Source organism: Hyaena hyaena, unplaced genomic scaffold (genome assembly GCF_003009895.1).
Source record: "Hyaena hyaena isolate Hyena2069 unplaced genomic scaffold, ASM300989v1 scaffold_477, whole genome shotgun sequence".
Classification (NCBI taxonomy): Eukaryota; Metazoa; Chordata; class Mammalia; order Carnivora; family Hyaenidae; genus Hyaena; species Hyaena hyaena.
This window is the reverse complement of record NW_024081112.1, coordinates 1,176,808-1,203,874: the sequence shown is the minus strand read 5'-3', so window position 1 is coordinate 1,203,874 and position 27,067 is coordinate 1,176,808. Positions and strand designations below refer to the sequence as shown.

General features: G+C 37.4%; 1 protein-coding gene across 4 annotated transcripts in view; it reads left to right on the top strand.

Annotated features, from left to right (window-relative positions):
- PEX5L (peroxisomal biogenesis factor 5 like) overlaps positions 1-27,067 on the top strand; it is a 227,821-nt gene that overhangs the window by 159,224 nt on the left and 41,530 nt on the right. For all 4 annotated transcript variants that reach the window (XM_039254335.1, XM_039254337.1, XM_039254338.1 and 1 more), the window contains one exon: positions 35-130. In XM_039254335.1, coding sequence (XP_039110266.1) covers positions 35-130 — 96 coding nt within the window. The remainder of the gene's footprint in view (positions 1-34; positions 131-27,067) is intronic.

Here is a 27,067-nt window from a genome sequence, read left to right as displayed (position 1 = left end):
AGTAGTATAACACCATGTGTTTGGTTTATTTCAGGCTCGACTAACCAAAGAACAGCGCTGGGGAAGTGCGTTACTTTCCAGAAACCACTCCTTAGAAGAAGAATTTGAAAGGGCAAAAGCAGCAGTGGAGGTAATTTTCTTTTTCAATTATTTTTTCTGCTTCATGTTGCTGGGAGTGGAATTCAAAAACTCAAACTTCAGCAGGATACATATGAAATGAGTCTTCCTTTATAGACATGAAATAACCATGATAATGAATGTTAGAATGAGATCTGTTACCAGAGAACTTCTGACCTGGGTGGCTAATAAATGCCAATTCCTGTGTCAATTCTGGGACAGATTAGCAATCTGTCTGGAGGCCTGACTCAGAAAGATCTCTGAGCCTTGTCTGTGTTCCATGATGACCCTGTGCTATGAATTTGCTATGTCTCTGTGAGTTTCATGCCTAATATTTTTCTATGAATTTGCTATGACTCCAAGTTTCATGCCAGGTATTTTTGTCTCTCTAGCATCTAGCACGATGTCTGAAAGACAGAGAAGGTCATGCTCCTCCTGAAATAAACATTTTTCTAACTGGGTGAGATAAAAAGCATGGCTGAGATAGTCTACGAGATATTCTAGCCAGTGGATATCCCATATTGACTCAAATCATCAATTTTTACTGTTAAGATTGTCCAAAACAATGACAATGTTGATAAATCAAATGAAATGCTTAATTTGAATATTAATTTCTTTTTTTATTTTTTTTAATGTTTATTTTTGAGAGAAAGAGAGAGACAGAGTGCAAACAGGGAAGGGACAGAGAGAGAGGGAGACACAGAATCTGAAGCAGGCTCCAGATTCTGTCAGCTGTGCTGACAGCTCAGAGCTTGACACAGGGCTTGAACTCATGAACCGTGAGAGCATGATCTGAGCTGAAGTTGGACATTTAACCAACTGAACCACCCAGGCACCCCCCCTTTTTATTAGCCTTCTAGTGAGAAAAACATAGAGAGAAAGAGGAAGAAAAAAGGAAAGGAGGAAGGGAGGCCACCAAAGAAGCAAACTTTGCTGTCTTTTTATCAATTTCCTCCCTGGTTGGAATCACAAAGAGTACATCACAGACCCCATCTATGATACTCATCAGAGCTTTGCTAGATTGCCATGTAAGAGTGGAGCTTTTAACCAAACCCAAGTATGAATTCATTAGGACCTCTATTTCCATTACTGATATGAAATCTTGAAAATTGAAAGTATTCCTGTGATATGGTTCATTCACGTGGCTGTCTTACCACTAGGATTTGGATGCATTATTATACTATGAGCAATCTTTCAGTAACTCCATACTTGAAGTGCAATTAAATCATATTTTCAGTTTCATATTGAAAGGTTCTTTATAGTCTAGAAAATAATTCTAGCCATAATTTAATATCATTCAGCAATCCGATAAGAGAACTTTAGCTCATCACAATACAATCCACCAAATTTCTTCTTTTAATTTTATCCTTTTTTTAGTTTAAAAATGTTAATGCATTAGTGTTCTTGAATGTGATCAACTGATATATTTGATTGAGACCATCTGAGTTCAAATTGTTCAACTGCATGAGCCTGTAACTCAATTTATCTTAAGTGTAGATTTTTCCAGACTTAAGAGCTAATTTAAATTGATCTTTTGAATTCCTACTATGTGTAGCACACTGAATTATCACTAAAAAGATGATTTAGAACCATAGAATCTTGGGTCAGTAAAGACATTAGAATTTATCTGGTTCCATTTATAATGAGAAACACAATGGGTTCAAATTCAAGAGACCTAATTACAAAAGTAACATATCAATAAGCAAAAAATTATTCGTTTATCCATCTGTGTGTGTACATATATTCATAAAGTCATTTCATCTAAGTTTTGGGAAGGTCTAGTAGTCATCTATCTCAACCAGGCACACAAATCAAAATTTGTTTTCTTTTCAAACACACTTAACAAATTATATATTCAAACATACCCTGTTTTTGTTTGAATACTTCAAATTAGGGGCAACTTCTTTTCAAGAAAATCTGTTTCCATTTTTAGACAGTACTAACTATTAAAAACGCTTCCCTGTATGATGCTGAAATTGGCCTACCAGAAACTTCCAGTTTTCTTTGTCTTGGCTTTGCTTTCTGGAACAAGGCAGAATTCGTTTAATCCCTTCTCTGCATGATGCCCATCCCACCCCACAAAGCCTTGTCTTCTGCTTATCTCTCCAGGGAATTGAGAGACCAATGTGTTATTCTAACTTACTACTAATAGCTAAATGACAACATACATTCATTAACCAGTATAAGCTTCAGTTTCCACACTTCTATCTTCCTTTCCATCTTAGAATCCTTGGAGCCTGTAAGTTACTTCAAGTAGTCGTTCACTCACCAAATGATACAGGCTGTCTGCATGTGCTGACTGCTGAACTAGGTACTAGAGATAAAGAAATGAGGCAACCCTGACTAGCTGTCTAATAGCATAGACCAACTTGGACAAATCACTTGCTCTGTCTATTTTAGTTTCCTAATCTACAAAATGAGGGGCTTGGACTTCTAATATACTAAAACCCTATGAGTTTATGGCTTCAAGTAAAATGAACTTGTAAGTACAGCATCCTCAGCAAATCAGAAAATTGTAACCAGATTGGCTCATCTGGAAGCCTGGAACTGAGAAGCTTCCTTAGGGAATGATGGAGGATGTTGCTGACCAGAAGGTATGAACAGCTGTGGAGAAAAAAGGCAGAGGGTAGAAGGGACTATTTCACTAAGCTGATGGCAAATCAGACCTACGAAACTTCACATGTATGTGGACTATTCACCTCCCAACATTATTCTTATCCAAGGGTATAATTTAATTCATGGAGAAGATATGATGAAATGCATCAAAGTATACATACCCTTTGACCCAGCCACTCCTTAGAATTTATCCTAGAGAAATAAGCATGAAAGTTTACAATAATTTTTTTAAATAGTGAAAATTTGGAAACAGCTTAAGCATCCCAGAATAGAGAATTAGCTAAATTATAGCTCTATAGTAAAATGCTGTATAACCATTAAAGACTACATTATGGAAAACTATTTAAGATCATGTAAAAATGTCTACTGATGATTGGACTAATAGTGTATTTTACTGACAGTTTTACAATATGATCCCAACTTAGTAAAATAAAAATGGCATAATACCTAACATGTTAAAGTACATACGGTGTGCCAGTTAGGAGCATTATATGGATGATCTCATTTAATCCTCCTAGTAGTTTTATGAAGAAGGTAATATTACTATTCCCATTTTGTAGATGAGAAAACTGAGGTTTAAAGAGATTTCAGACAGTTCTATGGCATTTTATAAGCAATTATGATCAATTGAAAAATGAGTTGCACTCATTTAGCAAGTTTCTAAGCCATGCTTTTCACCCCTACTCCAGGGCCCGTATTCTGAATTACTGCACTTTATAAGCATAAAGAGAATCTGTTAACAGCTGTTGTATTGGCTGGCTGGATTTGGAGTGATATTTCTTCCATTAGCTTATCTGTATTTTCCAAATGTTCCATCATAAACATGTATTATGTTGGTAATCAAGGGAAAACTGATAAGTTGTAGACACTGTAGAGGGATATGAGATTCTTAAAAGAATGAAAAGTGCCTCGTTCTTCATTTCAAGACAAATAAAGAAAGGTGCTGTGGATCAGATTTAGTGGAGACAGTTCTCACACTAGGAAGACCCAGAGGAGAATCTCATGCCTGGAGCAAGCTGAATTTTTCTGAAGTCTCATCTTACATTTTTATATCATCTGATTCCAATATTCCTTCTATTTCACATTTTATTCCATCTTTAAACCCTATATTTTTGTCACCATCCTGCCTCTTGACCAGATACCAATGCCTTTTCCATCTCCTTCTGTTCTTCAGTCCTTTGATGATCCCCAGGGGCCACTGTGATTCCCTCTGTACCTCTCACACGACAACCTCATTACCCACTGTCCCTGCTCTGCCTTCTGTGGGGACACACCCCTCAGATCTTCATGTGGCAGCCTGCTTCTTGTCATCCAGATTTTAGCTTGGGTACCAACACCTCAGAAAAGCTGAACCTGACCACCCAGTTGCTATCACAGAACATAGAGTTTAGTTTTTCATCCTTATATTTATCACTCGATCTTTTCTGGTTTGTTTCTGTCTGTTTGTTGACTATCTTTTTACTTTAAAATGTAACCTCCATGAGAAGGGGGGCCTCATCTCTTATTTACCACTCTACCTCAGTGTCTAGAACACTATTTGGTACCTAGTAAGTATTCAGTAAATACTCGAAAATTAATGGATGGATGGCTGATTGTTAATCACCTAATGTGGACAGCACTTCCTTCTCTCTGTTGTTGCATATAAAGTACCATATCACCTCCTAATATAATGTAGTATTTATATTTTCATGGTGATGGAGACAATTCTGTCTATGGCATGTAGATTTCTGCCAGAGGTGATGTGGAAGTGTCCTGTGTGGTTGACTTAGTCTCAACATCAGTCAGTGAGACACATTTATAACAATGCAGGGAGCACCAACCAGTCCTTGCCACGAGTAATGTTAGGCATGTTTTATATTTTACATGGTACGAATTAGTTCTTACTTCCACTACATAATACATGACAATATATAACTCAACTAATGTTTGAGCCAAAATGCCCGAAAATACAGTCTCTGTATTTTCTAGTATTCCTACTAGAGAAGAGACAACTAATGCCACATGCACATTTATTGCATATCTGAACTGAGCTGGGAACCTGTTTATGTGCAAAGGCTGACATTGCTTAGGCTCAAGCTGAACTGTTAAATTAGTAAGGCTTCGTATGGGGGGGGGGACTTTTGCCTCTATATCTTCCATTTTATTGAAAAATCACCAAAACTTAATCTCTGCTCAAAGTATTGTAATTTTAGGACAAAGAACCAAATATTCCTATTCTAGGCTTTAAGAGAAAAATCTTCCCTGAACAAGAAAGGAAAATAGCTTACTCTGTGCTTCCTCTTGGATTTTCTTTCTAGCCAGCATTTGGCTAACACTCTGTCAGCTACAGTGGGTCCCTGGGAAAGATGCACAAGGAGTCTCAGAAGTGAGAAGCAGGGAAGGAGCCCTGGGAGCTCAATGAGGCCTGAAGCTGCCTCCCAGGAACGGAGATCCCTAGAGAGAACTGCGTTGCATCTGTGGAGGAGAGAGAAGGTCACATGAGCATCCAGCACACTTGCAACCACACAAGAAAAATACATCCTTTATCCCTGTTAGTGTGGAAGGAAAGAGCCAGCATCTGGTAGTATTGTATTTCGCTAGTTAGTCTCTCTGGGTGCCTCAGCCTTCAAATTAACTGGATTTAGCAACAAATTCATCAGACATGTTTAAGCTCCCTCTATGGGCCAGGCCCTGTGCTGGGTGGTAGGAATAGAAAATTGAGTAAGACAGCCTTTGCCCTTAAAGAGCTAGAAGAATCACAGGCATATGCACACAACTCAGGGGATCCCTCAAGTATAGCTTATCATGTGATATTTTTACTATGGCCATAGTACACTAAACTTTGACGTCTTCTAGGCAGGACCATGTTGCATCCTTCTTTATGTCCTCAGCACCTTTCAGAGAGTCTGGTGCAGAGCAAGGTCCCACAAATGTTTGCTGGATACGTAAAGGAACAAATTAGCAATTGATCCCTCAAATGCATCTATTTCATCAAAGCATGTCTTCTTTAATGAATGCTTAAGAAATATCACAAACTTATTAACAGAAGATGAACTTTATGTCCCTGGAATCAAAGTCATGTTTCACTTGGCCCCAGTACTATTATAATGCTTATTGTACATGTTTTAATCAGTGTTTCCAGAGCTCTAATTTTATTCCAAGGGAGGGATCCTTGTGAGCAAATGTTAAAAAGGAATAATGAAAAATGCAGACAATGGGAAGTACAGTGGTCAGAAGCAAGAAAAACAAAGTGTAACTTTAAGTCCTCTTGGCTAACTAATTGAGTCTATTAAATTCTACTAAAACCTTTAAGTTCTAGAGCTCTGATTTCTTCTCAGGCCCAATTCTCTTCCCTTTGAGGCTCATTTGTGATATTGCATGTGGTAGTTTAAAATGTCCACACATTTTTTGATATTCCCTTCAAAACATGGAGCTTCATTCTCCTTCCCTTGAGTGTGGGCTGGACTTAGTGATTCACTTTTAATAAATAGAATAAAGTGGAAATCATGACATGTGACTTTAAAGATTAGGTCATAAAAGCTACTATAGACTCCTCCTCCTCCTTCCTCTCCTTCTCCTCCTCCTTCTCTCTCTCTCTCTTTCTCTCTCTGGAGGAGATCCAGCTGCCATGTCATTAGAACCCTTAGCAGGTGAGAAGCCAAGCATTCTACCAAAAGCCAGGGAGGACCTGAGGCCTCCTGTCAACAGCCACATGTGTGAGTCATCTTTTAAGTGGATCCCCCCAAACCCCATTAAGCTTTTAGATGACTGCAGTCCCAGCCAACAGCTTAATTCCAACCTCAGGAGAGACTGCAAGTAAGAATCACCCAGCTAAGCTACTCCCAAATTCCTGACGCCCTTAGAAGCCATATGACACAGTAAGTGTTTGTTTGTTTAAGTTGCTATGTGTTGAGTTAATTTGCTAAGCAAATAATTATTGTGTTGTTCTACTCCTCCAAGCCCTATTCTATTTCATACTCTTCCTCATCTCCATTCCCAGTGCATTTCAGTACTTCAAAAATGGAAAGATTACCCTTGTAGCATAGAAAGGAGGTGTTAACTCACCCTAGAATGTAGTCTTCCAAACTGCCCCCTCCCATTTCTTGTGGTTCTCAATTTAGCTTCTCTGATCTCCAAGGGAGTATGAACAAAGACCTTTTAATGATAGCCCACATTCCTTAGGGGCATATTCATCCCTTCACCAAGGATCTGGTAAGGGTCTTGCCTTTTCTTCTTCACAGTGTCTACACCTCTCTTCATGACAAGTCTTCATTTTTCCATTTCTATGTCCTATCACAAAGCACACAGCCCTCAAGATAACTTCTCTTCAGGCTTCAGGCTAATTTTCCTTCTAGTAGAGCTTTATGAGAAATCACAAGCAAATTGGTAATTAGTTTAAATCCAGTTCTAGTGACATAAGCTAAAAAGTTATTTCCATCTGGAAATTTTGTTTTCACCTGAAGTTATTCTGTGCATTTCTACCACGGGTCTCACAGGAACCTCAGAAATAGTAAAAGATTAAAGGAAATTGGCGACCATCTTTGAACTGTTTTGATTAATATAGGATTATGTAAAACACTGCTGACTTAGGTGCCCTCCCACCATGACAATTATCTGCCTTTATCACCCCCTCATATTTCCTTTTGCTTTCTATGACACTGACACCTCTTTGAAGAATGTGGAAGAAATTCATGGATTAAACATTATCTAAATTATTCTGACTTAGATCCAATATCCAAAAAAGAAGAAGCTTTTGAAAATATCTGAAAGCATTCTTTGGGCATTATTGAAGGAATCTTGAGATTAACGGCCAGGATACAAGTCCTCTAAAGCTTATAATGCCATGTTAGTGAACATGCTTCCCATGTCCACTTGTAGATAGGTTACATAAAGATTCGGTGTATTCTGCAAACTTGGGATACTGTGCATTGGGAAACTGGCAAAAGTTCCTTTTTTTCTCATACTGATTCAATTTCCTTTTATTTTACACAAACAAAAATTGATTTCCAAAACAATATGAAGCATAGAGAAGAATTATTATAGAATAACTTGTGATAAACCCTCATAGGTGATATGGATGAAAGTATAAAGAGGTGTAAGATGGTCTTAAATAAATTTATAGGCAGATGATCTATTTAAAGGAAGAAGGTTATTTAGAGTCTGCCTCTAATTTTTTAAAGTCAGTGCTATGGATAGTTACCATATTCTTCTACTGTTCCTTGATATCCACTGTGTAAATGCTAAAGTAATAAAATCTTTAACTTGACCCATTCTAACAAAACCTCAGTTATCCATGGATTGGTCTTCTAGATCATCATATTTGTATACAATCTCCAGACCAAAACATAGTTTGATTACAAGCTCTGGACCAAAAAAGACCTTAACTCCAAATCAGAGAAATACAGGATCTGCATTCTGGACATGATCTCATCAACAGACATGTACTGAGCAAATCAGTGTAAAAGAAGGTGAACTTGAAAAGATAAAAACTCCATCTGAGCCAGCCTTGAGTGTTTACAGGCTGTTCTGTACTCTGTGCATTGACAAAACCTGGACAATAATTTTTATCCCTTCCTCTTCAAAGAGATTCTTGAAAGATCAGTGAGACTATAGTTGTAAGTAATTTAAACCATTTGTTGGAAGATTCTCTACATAGGAATCACATGTTACACTTACCTGGAAAAGGTGAGATAGCATGTAATGTATGTGGGAAAACTCTCAAATTAGACATGGATCCTGGTTCTAACCATGCCAGTATCTTACCATTTGGGCCTTAGCTTTCTCATCAGTAAAATGAAAGGTTTGAATTAGATTGTTTTACGTACTTGGTCTATAAGATTAAGTGGAAAATGGATTTGCATTTTAATAATTGTGCATTTATTTTAATATATATGAGAAAAATATAACTAGAACTTCAAACTGATGGACATAATTTAGGCAAGGCTAGAGTAGACTTCACCTATTTAAGTAAAAGAACTGTAACAATTACAAGATACATAAGTAAATAATGATAGAATATGGAAATGACAAATTGTAGTTAGGATCAAATGACTCGAGTTACAGAAACATTGGGATTGACGATTGTGAGGTCCAGTATTAGTCAGAGTAACACTAGCGGCTATATAATATTCCCCAAAATACAATTGCCCAAACAAAATAGTTTATTTCTTCTGTTAAAAATAAAAGTGCCAGGGGGCGTCTAGGTGGCTTAGTCGGTTGAGCGTCCAACTTTCGCTTGGGTCATGATCTCGTGGTCCGTAGGTTCGAGCCCCGCGTCGGGCTCTGTGCTGGCTGCCAGCTCAGAGCCTGGAGCCTGTTTCAGTCTGTGACTCCCTCTCTCTCTGCCCCTCCCCTGCTCACGCTGTCCTCTCTCCTAGAAATAAATAAAAAAACATTTTAAAAAATTTAAAAAATAAATAAATAAATAAATAAAAGTGCCAGACTAGCAGGCATCTCTGCTCCATGCCAAAATTCACATCCCTGGTCCCTTGCAACTTGATTCTCCCCAGTTCCTTAGGGTGTTATGCTCACTTGCATGGTCAAAGCTAAGTTGCAACCCCCACCAGGGGAAAGAGACATTGGAGGAGGCAAGCCCACCTTCCTAAAAGTTCTACCCCAGATCTCATCTGCTCACACTCTATTAGCTGGAGCTTAGTCAAGAACATCACATCACCACCACCACCCATTCCCCAAATGCTACAGGAAAATGGCCACAGTGCTATCACCACAGAAGAAAGGAGAGGATATTTTGACTGACAGCTAGCAGTCTCTGCCACAGGTACCTTCCCATTCTGATATTTGTAGGAAAATTAGAACGCCTCTCCCTCTTCTCTTTGTCATTTTCCTCTCTCTGTCTATCTTCCTCCCACCCTCTCCCTCCTTCCCTCTCTCTCCTCTGGATTTCTTTTAGTTTTAGGAGCAGTTATTAAATAACTCTCTAAGAACTTTATGTCTATAGGAAGAATAATGTAATTCTATTTCTCTGGAATATTCAAAACTCCATCTCTTGAATAACAATGCTGCCCCATATAAACCAATCATTAATATTCTATAAAAATTTCCTGTAATGTTGAATATTATTATTCCTAGTTGATTGCAAAGAAATAAAAATAAGATCTGTAGGTTAAATGTCTTATTTTTGTCAAATAACAGAAGTCAGGGATTAAAATAGGTCTAGTCTTTAGTTCTATATTTAAGTCAGTAGCACTATCTGCCCATTTTGGCTTTGAAAGGTTTTTTATAAAATAAAATCAAAATACTGAATGATGAGAGAAATTTATTTTCTAATGACACTTAAGCTGCACATTGGTTTGATAAATAGAGCATCAAACACACAACCATACAGAATTAAGTGGAGAATCAGTAAGCTCTCTGTGGGCAAAGTGTCATCTTGAATTTCCTTTATTCATTTGACTAAGGCATATGATATATCATGTAATGCTGGATATATAGTTGAGTTCAGTAAATAAATATTTCCTATTGATTAAGAAAACAGTCCTTTTCCATGAAGGTAGCCAGTTCTATCTCTTCTTCCCAGGTGATCAATCTTAAGTCTCTTAGATCTTATATTAGGATTCTCCAAAGAAATAGACTCAGTAGGCTATATAAAGACAGGAAGAGAGACAGTGATTTATGATAAAGATTTGACTCATACAGTTATGGAGGAAGAGAAGTCCCACAATCTGCTATCTGCAAGCTGGAGACACAGGAAATCTGGTAGTGTCCTTTCAGTACAAATCCAAAGACCTAAGCACTAGAGAGCTGATGGGGTGAGACCCAGTCTGAGGATAGGAGAAGACCAATGTCCCAACTCTTTCAGGTGGGCAGGGAGGAGGAATTCTCCCTTCCTCTGCCCTTTTGTTCTGTTCAGACCCTCAACAGATTAGATGATGCCTACCCTTGTAAAAGACAGCCCTCTGCTTTATTTAGTCTTCCAATTCAAATGCTAATATCATCTAGAACTGCTTTCACAGACACACCCAGAAATAATGTTTAACCAAGTTTTGGGGCACCCCATGACCCAGTCAAGTTAACACATAAACTTAAGCCTCAAGATCTTAATAATGGTCCCAGATGTCCCCCGTCTTCTTTGTGAGAGGTCATTGTCCTGAGAGATGTCACAGGCCATGTTAGAGGATGGATTTATACCAAGGATTTATAGAGCCCTCTCCATCACTGTAGAGAAAGGGGCTGAAATTCAGGGATGCTAAGGGACCTGCCCAAACACGCACTGCTGATTACTGGCAGGCAGAACTAGGACCAACATTTACACATTCCTTTGGAGCTATTTTTTTTCCTGGCCTGGGAGCTATTGATAGAAGAAGGAAATTCTGAATTAATGTTTTTATTTATTTCTGAGAGAGAAAGAGAGAGTGCACGTGAGTGTGAGCAGGGGACAGTCAGAGAGAGAGGGAGGAGACACAGAATCTGAAGCAGCCTCCAGGCTCTGAGCTAGCTGTCAGCACAGAGCCTGATGCGGGGCTCAAACCCACGAACTATGAGATCTAGACCTGAGCCGAAGCCGGACACTTAACCCACTGAGCCACCCTGGTTCCCCATCGGAAATTCTGAATTCAGATAGTAATATTAAAAATTAATTGAACTTGAAATTTGGTTTGGGGATGTATTTTTTCCTTACATCAGATTTCTTTTATTAATATGGTGATTTTAATTTATATTAAAACTACTTGTTAAACATCAGTCCCTGACAAGGGCAGCCACCTTTAACAGAAGAAAGCTAGAGACATGGACAGAGAGTAAGTAAAAGGCAGAAAGGTGTTAAAACATTGCTGGAAATTATCAATACCCACATGAGCCACATCCAAATTATTCAAGATGAATTAGATTTCCTATGAAATGCTGAATTGCATGATGAAATCTGAGAATAAAAGGCTTACAGGGAATTCTTAGTTACTTTGCACCAAAGAGTAAAAATGACAAATAAATAACCCTAAGTCAAGCCCTCAAATCAGAATGTCATGATTATTAAACACCAGTTATGTCCTACATCAGAAAGCTTGGATAATCATAGTAGAGGAATAAGTGGTCGAGTATTCTATTTCTATGCCCTCCATGTTTCTGAAGTGCAAATGCAGACATAATGCAATATAGACTAACTACCTGATCTGATGACAGAAGGGAAATAAGTAGATCACTCTATCCTTAAATCTAAATGTGAAAAAAGATTTCATTTTCATAGAATAAGTAAAACCAATCAGAAAGTGTTTCCCCCACTTAAACTCAAGTGTGTTTCTGTGATAGAAATGGGATGTTTATTTAAGCCATTTATGCAGTTCCCAAAGTAAAGAGGGCTTGAGAAAATTACATTTAAGTTAACCACTGTGAGAAATAAACCCACTGACCCAATCAAAGGAGGAACGCAGAGACTCAGAGCACAGTGAAGTGAGTCTTTAATCAACATTCTTGCAAGAGTGGGTGTCTCTGATGAACAGGCACACAGTGGGGCAGTTACAGCAGGCAATTTATCTCCTAGCATGCAAGTCCCTCCCCTGATTTCTCATTGGCTGAATACTACAGAGGTTACAGCCTTACCTGGAAGTCACCAATGCCCATATAAGGCAGAAAGTACATTCCTTGAGGTGACACAGAGACTTCAGTTTTTTGGCACATGCCCATTGCAAAGCTCAGGAAATGGAGAGGGGAAGAAGAATCAGGAAGTAAAGTGTCTAAGGGTATGGCACTCCATTTTGGGAGGAGGGTTGTCGTTCAAACATATTTCCAATAGGTTGTAAACCTATTTTAACCAGACAGCACAACTTTTCTTTTATTTAGTATTTCTGAAAATGAATCATCTTACTTCTCACAACTGCTTCCTTTTCTAAATCGTTTCTTAAGATTCACTTGTCTTCAAAGGATTGTCTTCCTTTTCAAAATGAGCTGTTTTAGGATACTAAAGCATTCATTCTCTTATAGTAAACAGATATTGGATTGTGAGCATCAGATTTAAAAGTAATGTCATATTAGGTTTCAGCTTTAACTGGCCAAGTGGCAATAATACAGTATGGTCTTCAAAATTAGTATTGTATTTTTTATTAGAGAAGTTTGATGTTATGGATCCCCCAAATCACAGTGATTATTTCGATTATTAGTAAGAATATACCTTATTCAAAATAATATTTTTGCTTCCTTCAGGTTGCCTGGGATTTGAGAACAAATACATGTGCATTTATGCGCGCACGCACACACACACGCACACACACACACACACACACACACCACTGTAAATTTAGGTAGAGGTCCTGATTTGTTCAGTCCAGGACCCCAAGAATAATGGAACTGAAACGGCCACATGAGCAAAAGCAGGTGCAGTTTCTCAGTTTAGCTTCCTCTAGCCCCGGAGTCCCTAACACAGGGGTGCAGCTGGTGGTAACACCGCCTCCACAAGGCACTCTTCTTATACTTGGGTTTCGCATCATTACTCAGGAAGAGCTTACATGGTCTGTCCTGAATCCATTTGGTCCTCAGGCTAGACACAAGTGTCAGGAAAGATGGGGCCTCAAGCTATGTGTCCCCTGAGGGAGGGGGAGAAAAATAGCAGGGATATAGCTCAGTTTCCCCCAACACAATCTGTACGTCTAGCCCTGGCCTTTCCAGAAAGCCTACTGCTATTCTCAGAAAAGTAATCCTAACTTTTACAAAAGTTTAAAAGTATATATGAACTTTGAGAACATAACAGAAGGAAATGCAAAGGTATCAACAGTGATTAATGATTTGTCTCTGGATGGTAAGGTTGAGAGATTATTGACTTTCATTGGCCATTTCAACGTTTTTTCAAGTTATCTATAGTGATGTTTTGATTTTATACACATACAAAAGGCTGTTTTTGTATCAGATTAGGGTCAAGAAACTTTGGTTGTAATTCTCCTCTGCCCCTAGCTGCCCTGACAGGCTTGGAAAAGTCCGTTTCCCTCTGGGCCTCAGTTGTTACTTTTGTAACATGAGACCATGAGATTAGATCTATGGCCCCATAATCTGGCTGCCCATTGGGACTACCTGGAAAGATTTCAAAAATCCTGATGCCTGTGTCCCACCCCCAGAGACTGTGATTTCCTTGGCCCTGGCTGCGGCCTGGGGTTTTTGAAAAGATTCCCAGGTGACTCAGTGGGCAAAACAAGTTTGGGAATCTCTGGATACCAAGATTTCTAAGTCTTTCTTCTGCTGAGATGGTCTTGGAGTTTCTGGTTCTCTACTTTTGCCTAGGGCTATCCCTGAGCATCAGTTCTATTTTTTAGCAATTGCCAAGAAAGAAAGAATATTCCAAAACTTCCCTAGGTGACCCATTTTGATGTCTTGCAACAGTGTCAGTCAGAATATATTTTCCTTGTGTCTAATCTAAACTCCCACTGCAACAACTTAAGCCATGACAGGAAAAGAGAACATCTAGTTATGATGTTGGATTTGTTGTTGAATTCCTTGCATGAACTGACATTACCAGCTTGGGTCATTGTCACTGCTAAGTTCTCTCATTACCAAATCTTTATCTAACAAGTTCCTTGTCAAGGTACTAATAGAGAGAAAAGCAAGTTTACCTACTGCTATATTCCCAGGCTATATTTTCCAATTTCTGCCAAAACCATTTCTAGATCTACGTTGCTGTGAAGTTCTTAGGGACAGTATATTTTCAATCCTTTAATGTTATTTTTTAAATCTGGGAATAATAATTTCAAAGATAATATATCACTAGGATTGAAGCATTTTTTTTAAGAAATAATCATCTGCTTCCTTACCTACTATATCTATATCTGTCTTTTCAGTTTCTTCCCATCTCTATCTGGCCTTCTTTATCATCTTAATTGGCCACTGAACTATATATTTTATCATATTTTTATATTTTATTTTAATATATTTTATTTTTGGTTGAATATTCCTTTAACGTTTCTTATTGCCTTTTTTAGCCTTCTTCCCAGATTTTCTCTATCACTCTTCAGTATTTCTCTCCCCCTTATTAGTATACTTATTGAAGTTAATACATTTCAAAAAAACTAATTACAAGGGACACATCACAAGACACATTCTGGGCAAATGCTCAAGGTTCAACTAAATGGCTAAAAATACTGTGCCATTTACAAAATAATTTTATCCCACACTGAAAAAAATAGTTTGATGCTCTTTTACAGTTGTACCAGAATTCAAGAAGGATGAATGACATGAACATGAGCCCTCTTTTTAAATTTTTTAAAAATAGGTTCCTGTTTTAGCTCTTAACACCAGCTCCAAAGCTAACTTTGTTCTTTATATATTTATGACCATTCAATGTGAACCTTTCTTACGTCTTGCCATGCCTATTCATTTGTGAATGACACTAGAAATAGTTCCCTGTCCTGGTTACAGAACTCTGGTCTCAGAGTCCCAGTGAAACCCGTACCACATGGAAGCGTTTGGCTCCACCTCACAGCTGTGTCACATCTGTGTTTTAGCAGCAGGCAAGATGCAATGCCTCTGAAAAGTTGATGGTGCGTGTGTAATATTGCCTCATTGTTAAATATGAGAGTGAGCAGCATTGCAATCCAGTACAATTTTTCCAATTCATTGGACTTCTTCACGATTTTTACAGGATCTTTGAAATATCTTCGAAAAAACAGGAGCATTTTACATAAATCCACTTAACAATGCTGACTGCTAAGGAAACTTTATGATACGACTTTAGCCACGCTGCATGCTTTTTATCTCCTCTACACCAGTAATATCTAAGTTGTTTCTGGGATGCAATGGTGAGGTTTCTAAAGTCTAGTCAGAGAAGGTTTCTCTCCTATAAAATGCGGGTGTGATATGTACAGAATGGAAGGCATCCTCTGTTTCAATACAATAAGCACATGTAGAGAGCTCTGAGCGTGTTGTGCCCCCTTGTTCTGAGGGTTTGATAAGCTAACATAATCCTGCCCATGGAAGCTGGGGGTAATACATAAGCGAGAGAGAACTTCAAGTCATTAGGAAGTTGAATTGATCCCCACAAATTGAATCAGACATTCATTTATTTGTTTAAAAAGCATTACTTTATTTATTTGTTTGTTTAAAAAGTGACTATTATTGTCAGACCCTATGTTAGGCAGTAGTTAGAGATATCAAAATGGGAGATACAATCCCTGCCCTCAACTTGCTCAAAATCTGGTGGAAGATAAAAATAACCGAGAAGTCTAATATGGTGTAATAAGTACTATGATACACATAAGCCCCTGGTCCTCTAAGGGCATATAGAAGGGAGGTTTACCTTGCATGGCAGGGACAGAGGAGGTTTCCCAAGAGCAGGCATGTCACTCACAGTTGGAACAGAGACTGGGAGTAGAAGGAAGAAGGGATTCAAAGCAGGGGGAAGAAAACATGCAAATGCGCGGATGAGTGTCTGGTGTATTGAGGTCCTGCAGGTGTTACTCAGTTTGCTTAGAATGGAGGATGGGATGCAGGCGTGGATGGGAGATGAGATGAAGGGGCAAGCAGAGGAAACAGAAAGCAGATCAGTCATTTGTGCTTTCCTTCAGCAGATTTTATGGACTATGTACTGTGTGCCAAGCGATGCTTTGTACTAGCTAGATGCTGGTTTTCTCCTGCCCCACAGGCCATGCCTTCCCGTCTGCCTTTCTGGTTTATCCATTTGTGTCTTTCTTCTGATAGTACAGAGCCCAGAACACAGCCTTTGTTCCTCCTCTCTTCTCCATCTACATTTTCTCTTTCACCATCTCTTTCCATCCCATGGATTTAAATACCACCTATAATCTGATGGCTCTCATCCAATTTTTCACCTTTGACCTCTCCCCAGAGAATCAAAATTGAATATCTAATTGCTTACTAACACTACCACTTGGGTTCTAGTATCCATTATACACTTAACATGCCTACAACTGAACTCTCGATTTCCCATTCCAAACCACTCCTTATCCCAATGCAGTAATAGCACCACAGTCTGTTAACACCGAAATCCTGGAAAATGTTCTTCCTTTCCCTGTCACTCCACAGCTAATTCAGCAGGAGGTCCTGATGAAGCAACCTCCAGACTAAAGAAATCACATCTATTATCTCCCCTGCTCAAACCTTCCTTCACACCAACAGCATCCCTGGCTCAAACTACAGCCATAGCCTCCTACCTTGTCTCCCAGCTTCCAGTCTTAACTCTCCTAAGGAACCACGTATTCTCTTCTCAAGGGATACATCTGATCCTATTATTTTCCTGCCAATACTGGCAGTTAAAATACGCCAAAATAAAATGAGATACAAAGTTTTTATTTATGGCTCAAGGACATAATCAGCGTCTGGTATCATTCCTTCTTACCCCTCCTCCCCACACAATAGGACATTCCAGCCACACTGGCTTTTCTGATCTTTCATGCCTCCAAACTCATTTCCATCTCCATATTCTCTGCTAGAATGCTCTCATCCAGACTGTTTAGGTCTCAGCTCATAGGTCACCTCCTTTGAGGTGTTTGCATTCATCACCTTTTGTAAAACAAATCTTCCATAATTGTCCTATGTAACCATTTCTCGAAGTGCTAATAACGATCCAAAATTATATTATGTATTTAATTAGTTCGTAATCCCTTCACCAGACTGTAAACTCCCTGAGAATAAAGACTTTATCTTGTTTACTGTATCTCTATTCCCTATAATGGCACACAGATATATAATCACAAACTGTGATTGCAAATGAAGGAAAAGTACCCAGTACTCATAGTTATATGAGTTTATATGGCACTCGAAAATAGAATTCAACCTTCTATTCAATGTACCCAGAAAATCCTATTTATTCTCTTCAATATAAGACATTAGTACAAGAGCATAATTGAATAGTCTAGCACTCATTTGTACATTTCTGCTCTATTTTCTTTAGGAAAAGTTGATCAAGTGGCAATGTTTATGATTTTGCAAAAGTTTGACTGAGGGGGTGCCTCACTTATTTTTTTCAATGTAATTTTTATATGAAGAACACAGCCAGTATTGTTTGTCACCATTTGAAAAACATGATGCTGAATTACCGTATATTCAAAGAAAAAATTACAAAGGCCTAAGAACAATTAAGTCTTTACTCAGAAATATATGTCAATTGCTTTTTAATTTATACCTGGTTTTGTAAACAAATTTGAATGATCTTCTTGAAACTAGAATTTTTTCTGAATTTAGAATTTTGGAGTCAAATACTTATGTTTCCTTACCATAAGGCAAAAGAGAAAGGAAAATCAGTAGTATTACATCATAATATGCCACCTGCCAGGATTAATCCCCACTTCTTCTACCAGAAAGAGTAGATTTTTCTCTTCTCAAAGGAGAAAGCCTCTCCTTCAACAGGATTATCAGATTCTAGCTTTGCTGAATAGTCAGGAGACTATGGTCTCCATAACAACCAATATTAATAGCCAGTGTTGGAAACTGTTTTCTCCTTAAAAGCCTGTCATTAGAGAGCAAGCTACATTAGAACACTGAGGGAAGAAAATAATATTTTTTAAATATATATAAGGTGTTTTCTTCTTAGTGAAAAAAATACATATATTGATTAAATCATTTGTTTTTCAAATCCTTTATTCATTAAATCATTTGTTTTTCAAATCCTTTATTCTGAGATATCTTTATTTGTTGTTATCCTACCATACTATAACTTATTAAGCATCTATTATTTGTCAATTTTGTATTAAGTTTTGCACATATGCTATCTCACTTAATCATCAAAATAATCCTAAGAGTTAAATAGTAATAATCTATTTGCAAATGAATGAATTACCTAAAGGCACACATTAATACATTAGTAAATAGCAACAGTCAAGATTCACATCCAAGCCATGTGGCACCAAGGACAGTAATGTTGCCTTCTCTAGAAATTTTGAGCAAAATTACCCAAGTTTAATAACAGAAGTGAACCTAGAATCTGAATATTTTAATTCCCAGGGAATTTTATACAACTTTTCAGAAGCAAATGAATTTATGGCTTCAAGAAAAAGGATTGTTAACACTTCCTCAAGAAAAGCTATAGCAACGATCTCCATTATTTTTTAATACAGTTGAAGTTGGATTCATGTCTTTTAAGGATATATCAATACGTAGAGGCAGCCCTGATGCAAGCATCCAAATTAAATGCAATTTTAGGGAAATTTAATTTTCTGAATTCTGAATTTTATTTCTCTCTTGTTAACCTACTTAATTACCTGGTCTCAAACTATATTGAAATAATCAAAAAAGCAAACCACAAGTGGAAAAAACTCTCTGAAAAGTACTGTATAATAGAAATGAATGCCACTAAAATGCCAAAAACTTTGAAGAATTTCTAGAAATATTTTCAGACTATTCTTAAAAGAAAACACGTATTGTCTTTATTAAAATCTAGTTCTGAAAACTTGATTTTTCAAAAACATAAATAAATAAAACCTTGATTTTTCAGCAAACACAGGAGGACAAAGTAGAAGTAGAAAGGAGTAAAAAGGATAACAAATCTCTCCCCTTAAATAAAAAATTCAATATAATATTTATTTTTTAATCAATAGATAAATAAAAGATCAAAGCTGTTTTTAACTGAGTGGTAACTATGAATACAATAAAAATTATGTAATACTTTCAAATTAATAACAGACAAAAAAGGAGGAAAAAAGCTTATCAATATGGCAGATGATAAGGGGAAAGAGCAAAGGTCCTCTTATGTCCATTTTCACAATAAATATAAATGAGCTAAAGTCTTCTGTTAGAAAACAAAGATACTCTCACAGTGTTAAAATTTTTTTTAATTAAGTGTTTTCAAAAGAAACACAAACAAAATTTTATACAGGAAAATTCATAATACTGAGATGGGCAAAGCTATACTAGACATACTACCAGTTAAAGTAGAATACAAACCAAAAAGGATTAAATGGATGATAAAAGACATATTATATTGATTAAAGGTAAATTTTACATTGAAGATATAATAGGAAATACAAAGATAGAAGTACAATGAAAGTTCTGCATTAGGGGCGCCTGGGTGGCTTAGTCGGTTAAGCGTCCGACTTTCGCTTAGGTCATGATCTCGCGGTTCGTGGGTTCGAGCCCCGCGTCGGGCTCTGTGCTGACTGCCAGCTCAGAGCCTGGACCCTATTTCAGAGTCTGTATCTCCCTCTCTCTCTGACCCTCCCCTGCTCACGCTATCTCTCTCTCTCTCCTAGAAATAAATAAAATAAAAATATAAAAAAAAAAAGAAAGAAAGTTCTGCATTATAGTAGAACATATACCCTGTGGTGCTTCTATAAATATTTAAGATTCATATATAAATACAGATATTAAATATTAAAATCATCTTTTTAAATGAATAGGAATAAGAGAACTAACTTGAAAGAGAATAAGAGAAATCCTTAGAATCCAAAACTATGAAGTAGAAACACAAATTCAAAGTATTAACAAGCACTGATACTAGCAGCTACCTTAAATTATCTGCTAATTCCTTTTACCTACAGCTGTGGATTTTAACAGTCACATGGTGATGACTGACAAAATACTGAGCCCAAAAGAAGTAGGGAGTAAAGTTTTAAAAATCCAGAAGCCTTAAAAGGCCATACTTCAATGAAGAGGGGGAAATGTGTATGTTATTAATAATAGATCATGATGCATTAATAGACCCAAAACTTTGAGGAATTCTAAAAATATATATAGGGTTAGTCAAGAAGTAGTCTAAGATAATTTGGAACAATGAGCAGTCTTCATCCAAGTTAAGCTATAATTCATACAACAAGCATGGTCCTAAAAATGTCAAGCCAAGAATTCAATTTGAAGTGAATTGAAGTACTACCTCATGGTAGTACCTACAGCTGCCTGCTAAACACACATATACATACACATGCACACACACACACATAAACACATATATAGACATCAACACACATATATGCATAAACACATATATGCATAAACACACACACACATTCTCCTTAAAGGAACACTTCTTAAACCAAGCTATTTTTCACAGATGAACTTCCAAAAATATATAAGTTCAAGATCAGATATTTCAAAGCACATAAGAAAGAAAACCATGAGTGAAAGTCAGCAGAAACAACAAACAGAAAGATCAGATCTCAAAGATTTCAGATATATCAGACATAGAATATAAAAGAAAATGTTTAATATATTTAAATAAATAAAAGAGGGAATTGAAAGTATGAGTAAAGACAAATAACTAATAAAAGTAACTAGGCAAATTTGGAAAAATAGACTTTCAGAAAAAATATAAAAATTGTAATTGGAGTCTAAGTTTTGTATTATTCAGGGGGAAAATAAATATATTTATTAACTTTAGACTTTTGTTAAATAAGTGTGTTAAATTTATTTACAAAAACACACCTAAAACATAGAAACACAAAAAGCTAAAAGAAAAATTATGGAAAATATGCCATGCAAACGAAAAGTAAGCTGGAATAGCTATTGGTATCAGGTAAAAAAAATAAAAATAAAAACAAAACAAAACAAAACAAAAAAACTTAAAGCAAAAAGGATTTCTAAGTAATATAAAAGATTCAATTTGCAGAAAGATAAAACCATTCCAAACTTGTGTACAACTAAAAGATGTATTCAAAATATATAAAGGAAAAATGGACAAAATTATAAGGCAAAATGAATAAATTTGTCATCATGATGGAAATTGGTATCGAGCAGAAAGAGAGCAATAGAAATTTGAAGATTTAATCTAATAGATATATATAAAATGCTATGTACAAAAAGTGAAAAATATACACTTTCCAAGTACACTTGGAACAGTTACCAAATTCACTCATGCCATATAGCAAGTCTCAACACATTCCAAAGGATTAGTTTCATGTAAATCTTGTTTTCTGACCACAATGCAAAACTCCATATATTTAGTCATTTAAAAACACACTTTAGAGTAAAATAACTCATAGTCTCAAAAGAAATTATGATGGGGAAATTAATAAATTCTTACAACTGAGTCATACTGAAATACTACAAAATGAAACTTGTAAAACGTAGATAAAGCAATACTTCAGAAGTACTAAATGCTCTTAAAATTTTTTCGTAACTTTTTTGAGAGAGAGACAGAGCGAGCAGGGCAGGGGTAGAGAGAAAGGAAGAGAGAGAATCCCAATGAGGCTCCACCCTGTCAGCATGGAGCCCAATGCAGGGGGAGAACTCACAAACTGTGAGATCATGACCTGAGCTGAACAAGAGTTGGACACTGACGGTCACCCAGGTGCCCCTAGATACTCTTAAATATTTACATTAGACAAAAAGGACTAAATATTGTAGATTAAGCATCAACTTAAGACATCTAAAAAGTTAGAGCAAGAACAATTAATTCAAAGAAAGTAGGAAAAACAAAACAATAACATTAGCATATATTAATAAACTAGAAAACAAAGATATAATAGAGATGAGCAACAAAGCTAAAGCTTAGGAGCTTTCTTCTAAGACTAATAAAATTGATAAATTTCTGATATTGTTGATTTTTTAAAAAAAAGAAAAGGCACATAGGAGTGCCTGGGTGATTCAGTCGGTAGAGCATCTGACTTCAGCTCAGGTCATGATCTCATGTTTTGTGAGTTTGAGCCGTGCATTGGGCTCTGTGCTGACAGCTCAGAGCCTGGAGCCTGCTTCGGATTCTCTCCCTCCCTCCCTGCCCCTCCCATGCTCACACTGTCTCTTTCTCTCTCAAAAATACATAAAGATTTTTTTAATTTTTAATAAAAAAAAGAAAAGGCACATATAGATACTATTAGAAGTAAAAAGAGAGCTATATCTAAAGATGACATACACTTAAAGGTAGTAAAGAAAAAAGTTAAAAGTTAAAAAATTTAGAGACATAGAATAATTCTTAGTAGAATACAATTTACCAGTACTGACTCAAGAAGAGATATGCAACCCAAATAGTCTTATGTACCTTAAATAAATTGAATCATTAAAAAATCTTCCCATCAGCCAGAGCAGGTTTTACGAATTATCTACCAGGAATCCATATGTAGAGGGAGAAAATGCTCAGCTTTATTAATTACCCTTGTTGGAAAGAACTGTTTTCAATGATAATGCTCAGTGCTGGCAGAAGAATGCTTGTACGATATTCCTGAACCACAACTTCACAATACATAGCTAAAGCTTCAAAATGTTTGTGCCTTTGACCCAGCAAGTCCTTTGAGAATAATCTTTGAGAAATAGTTGCTTATGTGCAATAAAGATACATGCCCAAGGATATTTGGTGCAAATTTTTACAACAGGTAAGGTGAAATGTATTAAGATAAATTGATATAATGGGATACTACAGGGCCATTAAAATGATGCAATAGCTGTGTATTTAATGACATGTAAATAAATATGTTCATAATAAAAGGTTACACAGCCACATGTATAGGAAGGTTTCATTTCCACCATTAAATAATAATATACTTGCTAATGCTTATTGAGCATTTATCATGTTCTCCTCTGCTATGTATTTTCTAAGTATTATAAAATCTGTCTCTCACAACTGTCCTTTGAAGTAAGTGCTTTAACTTCTTTTTTTTTTAATATTTATTTATTTTTGAGAGAGAAAATATTTATTTATTTTTGAGCTTTGGTGGGGGAAAGGCAGAGACAGAGAGAAAGAGAGAGAGAATCCCAAGCAGGCTCCATGCTGTCAGCACAGAGCCCGACAAGAGACTCAATCCCACAGACCATGAGACCATGAACTGAGCAGAAACCAAGAGTCAGATGCTCGACCGACTGAGTCACCTAGGCACCCCTAACTTCTTTTTATAAATGAGAAAACTGGAACTCAGAGAAGGAAGTAATTGGCCTGACACTCAGTTCATGTGCAATTGTTTTTATAAGTATACACAGGGGGAAAGCCTAAAATAAGATATACCAAAAAAACTCCCGGTTATTATATCTAAGTAGTAAATTTAATAAGATTATTTTTCTTTTTATTCATCCATTTTTTGTCTACAAGGAAGACTTTTTTTTTATTTTTAAGGTATTTTATCAAAAACTATCAACCCAAATACAAATACCTAAGTGAAACAAAAGGCCTGTCCTCTGAAATTTTGAATGAGTTTAATAGATGTCTACAAACACACTCCTAACACTCACTGAAGTCTACTTTGAAAGATTTAGGTGATCCCTAATTTAAATCTGTTTTAATCCTTCTATTCTCTGCCATCTGGACAGTTAATAGGCTCAGGAGAGTTCACCAGATGAAAACAGAGCATGTTTATAGCTTATTGTCATTAAATACTTAGTTAAAATGTGGGACCACAATTATCTCTGAAAACAGCCTTTTAATTATTCAAATGTCATGACAGCATAGCTTAGATGCAACAATTGACCTTTACATTTCTCTTGAGTCAGCAGTGTTCTTCAGATTCTAAATATCATTTTAAAAAATAAATCACAAGCTCTGACTCCAAGGGGGGTGGGGGGAACCTCCTAATGTGGTTTTGTCCTCACAGAACTTAAACAGGATTGTTTGTGCTTGGCTAGTTAGCCCCTTCATTATACTGACTGATACATTGTGTAGCACATCTTTGGACACTTAAATCATACCAGAAAAGTGTTTTTATAAAAACAATACCACCACCTGATTCTAGTGTAACTCTTCACAGTTTACAGAAAAAGTTACCAAATACTTGGAAATTTTAACAAAGGTTATGTGATACGGCTGCAATCACATTCGTGGGGAGTGGTGGTACCAGGACTAAAGTTTCCGGCTTCTTCTTCTTCTTTTTTTTTTTTTTAATTTATTTCTAGGAGAGAGAGAGAGAGACAGCATGAGCAGGGGAGGGTCAGAGAGAGGGGGAGTCACAGACTGAAACAGGCTCCAGGCTCTGAGCTGACAGTCAGCACAGAGCCCGATGCGGGGCTCGAACCCACGAACCGCGAGATCATGACCTAAGCGAAAGTCGGACGCTTAACAGACTAAGCCACCCAGATGCCCCAAGTTTCCATCTTCTAACTTCTACTCCAGAATAGTTTTCAACACCCCTGAAAATTCCTTCCAGGCGACTGTGAGCTACTTGAGGTCAAAAACTGCCTTTTTCAGCCTCATAGTCCAGGAACATAACACAGACTTAAAGTCTAGGTTTCAATCCATGTTGATTTGAGCCACACAATCTATTCTCTGCATGTCTTCCTATAGACTTTTCAAGTAGTCGTTTTAAGAACCAAAATTGCCAAGAAAATTGATTCTTGCATTCTGATCCCAAGAAACCTTTTCAAGTGAGGCATGGTTGTCTGAACATGAACTATAAGAAGGCACACGTCATGGGACATCTACCCAGTTCTTTCTGGACTAATCTGATAGTGGAGTGAAGTACCGCTTACTGGAGTCAGGAAGACCTATGTTCAAATCCCAGTTCTGCATTGTACACCATTTTCCTTTGACAAGTTATTTGATTTCTGTAACATCGACTTCATCATTTATAAAAATGGAAATAATGCACATAAGCTCGTTTGAGAAAATTTTGTTATCTTCTGCCCATTCAAACCCCATTTGTGACTGGACACAATCCTAGTTTCTGACTGAAATCATGGATTGGTCCTTTGTACTCATTTCCCATGGCTGTTGTAACAAAACACCACCAATAGGGCGGCTTAAAATCACAGAAATTTGTCATCTCAGCTCCGGAGGCTAGAACTCTGAAGTCAAGCTGTTGGCAGGGCCCTGCTCTCTCCCAGCCCTCTAGGGAAGGATCCTTCCTCGCCTCCTCCAGTTTCCGGTCACCCCAGGCATTGCCAGCCTCTGCCTCAGCCCTCACATGGCTGTCTTCCCTCTGTGTCTGTGCCTTCACATGGTGTTCTCCACTGTGTGTGCACCTGTGGACAAGTTTCCTTCTTTTTATAAGGACACCAGTGGCGTTGGAATGGGACTCACCAGAAGAACCTCATCTGGACTTGATTACATTTGCAGAGACCCTGTTTTCAAATAAGATCACATTCAAGTAAGATACCACAGGTTAGGACCTTATCCTATCTTTTGGGAAAACACAATTCAGCCTATAGGTTTTCCAGTCACTTGAAGATAATAAAAAGTCCTCCAGACACTTTCAACCCCAAAAGCAGTGTTGTTTCAGTAACTAAGGACTACAGTCCTTTATAATAATTACAGTACTCCTTCCATATTCACAGCATAGAACTTCTCATACCACCCTCCCTCCCCCACCCCCCACCCCCAGCGACCCCCCGCAAGCTAGAAACACCATTAGGCCCAATCCTCTGTGGTTGGGAAGCTACCAGGTAGACCTTCTGTCTCCTGGCTACACATCCTAGCACTCTGTTCACTAGTCACAGCTTCAGAGCCCTCCGGGATGGGACCAGAGCAGTGAAGGCTAGGAAGGAACCCAGACCTATGTGGCAGGTACAGTCACAGCATGGCATAAACACTCTCTGGGCTCAGTGGGATGTGTAACATGAGCATATTCTCTCATGTTCTGCTTTCGTGGGTCTCTCAGAGATTCTTGCTGGAAATATCTCACTTCAGCTCCAGTGAGGTCATCAATCCCCACCCTTCCAAGAAGTCCTCTGGGGTAGAATTCCAGATAGCTCCAGGGTAGCTCAGCCCTTGGTGGCTCAAACCTGGTAATGAGATACATACATCCTTGACCACTGCCTAGAAATGCCCTCCTCTGGTGCCTTCAGTATTAGCTCTTTGATAAGGAATGTAGGCAAAATGTTGGAAATACATGTATATACATATATACCATTCTTTTAACAAATCCTATACATGTAGTCAGGCACCTATTGTTCATCCTTTTTTCTTTCCTTTTTCCTTTTTTTGGAAGAGCAGCCAACACTTGAACTGAAAGGCTCCCATTTTAACATTCCACTGTAGTTGCCTCCATTCCTGATAGAAAAGAAGCTGAGAGCAGTATCAATGACCTTGTATTTCTAAACCAAATGAACTTGGTTTGTCTCAGAAAATTAAATGACAAGAGACAAGCAGAAGGGCTTTGTTCTGCTCTTTCCTCCTACCAAGATAATATTTGCCAAGTAAAAACACTGATTGATTTCTTAAAGCTAAGGATAGGTTAGAGCTGCAGAGTAGGATGAGGGAAACAAGACTGCATTAACAAAAAGCGTATAGGAGTAGGAATTAGAAGGTGTGGGCCTGGACCTGGTTCACCTACTGACTATCTAGTGACCTTGGAAAGTTCACTTATGAAGGTCAAATAAGCTAATGCACTTGAAAGCTCTTTAAAAATTATATATATTCAAGATGACAATATTATTGATGTTAATAAGAAGCAATGCAGTTTTGTCACTAAATCTTCTTATTTCTTCTAGAAAATCTCTGATTCACTCCTCCCTCTTTGCTTTTGTTGCAATCACCCTGGTCTCGACCGAGATTATTGCAATAGCCTCCTAATTTATCTCTTTTCTGCCCTACCCCTACAATTCATCCCCACAGGAAGGGGTT